General features: G+C 54.6%; 1 protein-coding gene across 1 annotated transcript; it reads left to right on the forward strand.

Annotated features, from left to right (window-relative positions):
• Positions 1-2,433: 2,433 nt before the first annotated feature.
• On the forward strand, positions 2,434-4,965 carry C9H17orf50 (chromosome 9 C17orf50 homolog). The gene is made up of 3 exons (XM_069483123.1): positions 2,434-2,446; positions 4,191-4,506; positions 4,608-4,965. Exons 1-3 carry the CDS (start codon positions 2,434-2,436, stop codon positions 4,963-4,965), a joined length of 687 nt encoding a protein of 228 aa, XP_069339224.1.
• The last annotated feature ends 1,502 nt before the right edge of the window (positions 4,966-6,467 follow it).

Raw genomic sequence — 6,467 nt, forward strand, 5'->3', positions numbered from 1 at the left:
GTGGTTAGTCATAGACACAATCACAGCACACTGCAGCCTTGAACTGCTGGCCCCAAGCAATCCTCCTGCCTCAGCCTCCCCAGTAGCTGGGACTAAAGGCTTGCACCACCATGCCTGGCTTGGATATTTTTTCTTATAAATTATATTTATTGCTCAACTAAAATTAATGTTGCATCTCTGTGTTATACCTGGATATTAGAAGTTAATGAGCTATTTATACTATTCATTTTAAAAGTTAAAGTTTAATACAAAAAATTGTAGCTTTACTTTTGATAACTGACCTCATCTTGTCCTCTAGGTATGATTTCTATGAATGGCAGAAAATAATGCTTGAGCTTGCCAATAAAATATAGCTCATTCTCTTTTGGTTTCAAACAGTGTCTTTTGGATAGAGATGAGTCCACACTCATTATCAGTGTGGTTTTTCCCCTCTCAAGAGGTCTCCCAGGGTGGCGTCTGAGTGCAGGAGGTGTGCGTATGTCCCTGGTGCCAGTGGGATTACCTGCTTGCTCTCATGTTTTCACTGAAGACCATATTACTACTCTGTGAGATCAATTTCTAGCATGCGTTTATGCTGGTATGGTTTTGTTAAGACAATCTCGCTTTTTATGAAGGTCCCACAAAACCCACAATAGCCCTAAGAAGAGGAAATGCACATCCTAAGGATGGGTAGCAAAGGGCTGCTGGGTAGATTGGGCTTGGGGAGGCTGGATGAGATGAATGACCAGGCCAGAGGGACACCCTGCTGTGGTGACTTGGTGGAATGCTCCCCAAAAGCCACAGCACAGACTCATTGGTTCAGATGTGCCCTCCACAGGCATTAAATATTAGGGAGTGTCTCAAGGAAATTGCTCAGGGTGCCAATGTCCATAGTGGCCCCCGGTAGTGGCCTCTGAACTGAATTGTTCCTAAAATGTGACCTTGGCTGTGTTTATAGTCACCAGCCTTCCTTGATTCCTATCCAGTTCTCAAGCCTTCTGGTCTTTCTGTGAGTGCTCACTATTCTTTCTCTTTAAATTAGCCAGTGTGAGCTTTTGCATTTTGCCATCAAGAGCCATGGTGGCTCTTTCAGTAAGTTCAAGGAGAATGGGTTTGTTGGGAGACAATTCTCCAGGGCATTGACTTTTCAAGGATTTCTGTATAGCGAACAACCTTGGAAGACAGAGGTTGTGTCTCTTCCCAGAGCAAAGAGCAGGTTTGCTTACTGCCCATTATAAAAGACTCAGATTCCCTAAGCTCAGTTTCTCTTGTCATACAAACCACTGCAGATATCCATTGGCACTCATTCATGTCACATTCATGGGACACTGAGGCAAGGGGAGTTGACACAAATATGCTGATGTTTCTGTGCCATGAGGAATGAAGTCCTTTGTCTCCGACCCAGGAGTCTCATGTTTTGTGGCAGCACCCATGAAAGGACAGCAGGTTCACGTGGTAGCCTACACGTAGGGTAACATCTCACAGTTCTTGACAGGTTGCCCCCATGTGATTAGGAGATTCCTGGGGGGCTGGGTCTGCTCTCTTTGTTCTCCATCCCACTAACTTGCCTCCACCAAACTGGAAGATGCCTAAAGGAAGAGACCCTATTTCTCTCCACTCTCAGACTTGGATGGAGGATCATATCATATTTCCCTCTCAGACTGGAATCTCCTTGAGGTCAGCAACACATCCCATCAGACTAAGGGCTTTCCAGTGCTGGGCCTGTGTCCAGTGCCCATCTGCACACTCCTGTCTCTGCCAACATCCCCCTCTCTAGTACCAGGAAAAGAAGGGGTTTTCCTGAAGCTCCATGATTTTATTGCCCCCCCGCCCCCACTCACACACACATATACAATATCCAGGAGCTACACCTGCCTCTTGCCTGACTCCTGCTTCCTGCTGGACTTGGCACCATTCCCTTTTATTCATTATTGGAGCTAAGGCAATGAGCTGAAAATAGGAGGGTGGGGATTATGGGGTAAGGAAGGGTAGGGATAGGACAGAAGGCGGGCATACACTATAATGATACAACTAAACACAGTGCTTTGAGTGCTTTCTGTGGGCCAGGGAAAGTCTGGTACTATAGTACTATCTTTCACCTGCAGATGAAGAGACTAAAAGTCAGAGAAATAACATGTTGAAGGTCAGATAACTTTATATTTATGTGGTAGAGCCGAGATTTGAACCCAGTCTACTGGAGGCCAAAGCCTCCCTCTACTCCCCCTTAATATCTTTCCAGGAGGAAACTAGGGGACACCTGGGTTTCGAGTGCTTCTGGAGGTTCTTGAAAAGGAAGTTATTCCTGGGCAGAGCCTGTGGGCAAGTGAGGTTCTAGCCCCACCCTTTGTGATCCAATAGAGGCCCCAGAGACCAGACCAAGTTCCATGGGTTCAGGGGACCCCCTCACATCCCAGTCCCTGATCAGGGGAAGCAGGCAGCGCAGCCTTGGTGAGAATGGATAAGCACGGTGAGTGGGGCTGGGGGCGGGGTGGAGGACAGGGCCTCTTGACCCTAGCTTGGACGAACAGTCTATCACCATGAAGTCAAGCCTTCTCTCAATTACCCATCCATGTAGCTACCTACAGCCCTCTCCCTCATCTCCACCTACTCCTGCTAAGACCTCTGTCTTCTCTGTCCTGGACTGTAATGACTCCTAAGTAGGGCTCCCTCTGTCTTGTCAGAGGAAACATCCTAAAACACAGCTCTGAACATGTCGCTCCATCAGAATGTTCAGTAGCTTCCCAGTGCTAAGGGACAAAGTCCAAACTCCATAGCTCAGCACTCACAGTCCCCTTTCCTTCTCCCCCTCCTGCTGAAATGTCCCAGGAACCCCTTTCTAGCTATGTACTAGGCCTGGCCTTTCACAACCAGAAGGTTCCTTATTGTGTTTTCCTAAATAAAAGTGCAGTGGACGCTGATTCTCCACCCTGAGCAATACTAAGAACCAGAATCTTTGAAACTTCTCTTTAAAGGTTTCAAATGTCCTGGATCAAATTCAGAGGCACCTCTATTGCCCACCTCACCTACCTGAGAGGGCTGTGAAGATTAAGGGACACGAAGTATAAAGAGAGTTGGACACGGTGATTGCATGCAGTTGGTGCTCAATAGACATGGGCTAGGATACCAATTACTATCGTTCTGTTTTGCTCTCAACCTCTTTAAACAGGATGGACAGGGACCGATAGAAAACTTTCTTGACGTTTCCAGAGCAAACTCCACGTGTTGTGTCTTCCCTGCCCTCCTCTCTCCTCTTTCCATTACAAATCTAGCTATTCCGATGGGGCAGACAGCAGGGCACGTGGAGCCGGGTGCTGAACGGGTGGCGGACACCTACCAAAGGAAGCCAGCTTAGTTTCCATGTCAGCCCAGGAACTTCCTGCCTGCCAGAGCTACTGCCTGGAGTTGTGGAGTCTGTGTCCTGAACAAAGGCACCAGCAAAAGGGGACAGTGGTGGCTGAAATCCACCTGGCACTTGGGGTCAAGCTTGGATGGCGGAAGAGGCTCTTCTTCCTAATTGGTTCACCCCAAGGGCAGCCTTTTCCCAACTGGTCTGCGCATGAACGGGCCTTTTTCCACTTAGCCGCCCATAAGGGGCATCTTTTCTAACCACACAGAGGCGCTGCACGCCCACCCGCCACCAGTGACGCTGGGCTTCCTTAAGGCAAGACCCACTTTGAGGAAGGAAATTCCATTCAGAAAATAAAATACCCTAACAACCTCCTATTAAAACGACCATCCGTTCAATTAATGTTTCTTGACAGCCTACACCGAGACGAGGTGCCTGCCCTAGAGCCAGCTGGAAGGAAGGTGGGGACGACCCATCATTCCCTCCGGGCTGGCAGTCCTCCTCTGCCTTTTGTTCACTGCTTCCCGCTCGCCAAGCCCGGGGCTGGGCGATGTACACAGACATGATCTGGTGTCAGCCTCACAATCCCTGGGATAGGCACCACTTTTTCCCATGTTAGAGATGAGAAGTGAGGTGACATGCCCGAATCCTCAGCTGGGCCGTGCAGAAGCCCAGGAGACCGGGAGCAGCCGGCCAGGCCTCCCTGCACTCTCTGAGCCCCCCACGGAGTCCCACTGGCCCGGTGCGTCTCGCACACGCCGTCCTTCAGCCACCTGCCGTTTTGAGGGGTCGGGCTGTGGTCAACAGCCCACGGGGCCCTTCGCTGGGGACAGCAGGACTGCCCTGACCTCCTGCCTGCCCGCAGGTGTGAAGGCCCCCTTGTGGAAGAAGGACCTGGAGGAGCCCGGGGCCAGGGAGGCGGAGCAGGAGGAAGCGGAGGAGGAGGCGGAGGACGAGGACGAGGACGAGGACGAGGAGAGGCCGCCGCAGGAGAGCGCGGCGGGGGGCCCGGAGCTGGGCCCGGAGGCGGAGGAGGGCGAGGGCCGCTGCGTGAGCTACTGCCCGCTGCGCCAGGAGTCCAGCACCCAGCAGGTGGCGCTGCTGCGGCGCGCGGACAGCAGCTTCTGGGGCTGGCTCAGCCCGTTCGCGCTGCTGGGCGGCCTGGGGGTGCCGGCCGACAGGTGAAGGCGCGCCCCTGGGCCGGGACGCGACGGGCCGGGCGCCGGCGCCGCAGGGAGGAGGGACGGCACCGGAGACTGAGCGCTCGGGTCCCCGCCCGCAGGAAGCAGAGCCTCCCGGAGGAACCGTGCGTGCTGGAGACGCGGCGGCGACCGCCGCGCAGAGGGTGCTGTGCGCGCTGCGAGATCCTTTTTTGCAAGAAATGCAAGAACCTGCACAGCCACCCGGCCTACGTGGCGCACTGCGTTCTGGATCACCCGGATCTGGGTAAGGCGGGGGCTCCTGGGCGCCCCCACTCTCAGCCTCTGTGCCCTCCATCCTCGCTGACCCCAGACTCCCTGACACGAGCCCTCTCCGGCACAGTCCACAGAACTGCTCCTTCTCGGAGCCGCCAGCCGGAGAGCCCCCTTCAGACACCAAGGCCCACTGTCGATGATGCGGGGTTCCCACCTGCCATCTAGCGTCCCCCCAGTGCAGAGCCCAGCATAACCTAGAGCCCCGCAGCTGTAACAGCGCCCACTGCGGGCTCCCGCCCCAGGCAGAACCAGCACCTGCCCGCGCACCTGATTCGTCCTCCCCACCCCTGGCCTCACCTTCATCTCTTGGGTACTTGAGGTCCTTCTGGCCCGGTGGGCAGGGGCATCGCCTAGAGAAAATGAGCTCGGGGTTCCCTCATCCCTCTAAGAAACTTGCTCCCTTTCCCTGAAATCATTAAATATAGCCTCTAATCAAAGTGTCAGTGTCTTCAGGTGGCAGCAAGGTGGTTTCAAGTGGGAGTGATGAAGATGGGACCCTCCTGGGGTTCAAGCCAGAGGGAAAAGGGCAGGCAGAGGGCCTTCTCCCTCGTCTCCCCAGAACCATAGGAGCACTCGCATCCAAGGGCAGTTAAGGGCCATTCTCCCCACTGCACAGAGAAGAAAATGAAGGCGTGGGCCCAGGAATGCCCCTGGGGAACTGAGGGCTGAGCCCTTGCCATTCTCCCTTGCCCAGGAAGCCCTGGCTCGCCGAGGTCACTGTGTCTGCAGATGAGGCATTGGCAGGTGTGGAGGGAGGGGGTGGGGTGGGGGTGGGACTGGAGAACCAGATGCTAAAATAAATGCTGGGACTGGCTGAGGCAGAAGAGGAGGAGGCTGGGGAGCTGCTTCCTTCTCCAGGAATCCCTGCTATTCTTGGCCAGACAGTAGGAGCTTTAGGAATGCTCCGTGTGTGGCCTGGTGAGTGGGGCCATTGTGAGCACAAGGCCTCCCGCAACCTGCAGGGCCGGCAGTTGTGGAGGCTGCAACCCTGCGCCTGCAGCATTGGGGGGGGGCACCCCCCCCGCCACCCCGCAGCACTGCCCACCCCCAGGGAAGCCCCCTGACCTCCCCCTGCTGCACGTCATTCTCCATCTGGCCTGGGGGGCAGGGGGGGAGGCAAGGACATTTTGCTTTTTGAGGAGAGGCACGTCCCCTCTCTACGTCACAACCCCACACACCCAGCTGGCTGGCCCTGGCTTGGGTGGCAGAGCACGGTCCCGGCCTCTCCCGCATGCGTGCCCACCTACTCTCGCTGGAAAGGGTGGAAGAACTGTTCCAAGGAAGGCTGCTTCCCGCCACTAGGCCACCAGCTGGAGGTGCCCCTTTATTCCAGCCCCAGACAAAAAGCCAGGGCCCAGCAGGCCTGCGTCAGTCTCCCTCCTGCTCTGAGTCCTGACCCCACAAAGGGCCTCTGAGGCTGCAGACCCCGTGCCCTCACCCCCATCCAAGCTTCCTCATTAAATATCACACAAGGTTCCAAGACCAGAGTCAGAAGGCCCTGCATAGAGGGGGACAGTCTTGCAAAATAGTCTCCAACCTCTCTGTTGAGTTTTGCATTCCTCTGGTTGGATCCAGTGCTGTGCTGTTGCCTCTTGAATACACTGTACCTTTAGCAGAAGAAACAAAATCCCCAAGGCTTGGGGAGGAAAGAAGTCCTTGGAGGAAAG

Source organism: Eulemur rufifrons, chromosome 9, assembly GCF_041146395.1.
Source record: "Eulemur rufifrons isolate Redbay chromosome 9, OSU_ERuf_1, whole genome shotgun sequence".
Lineage (NCBI taxonomy): Eukaryota > Metazoa > Chordata > Mammalia > Primates > Lemuridae > Eulemur > Eulemur rufifrons.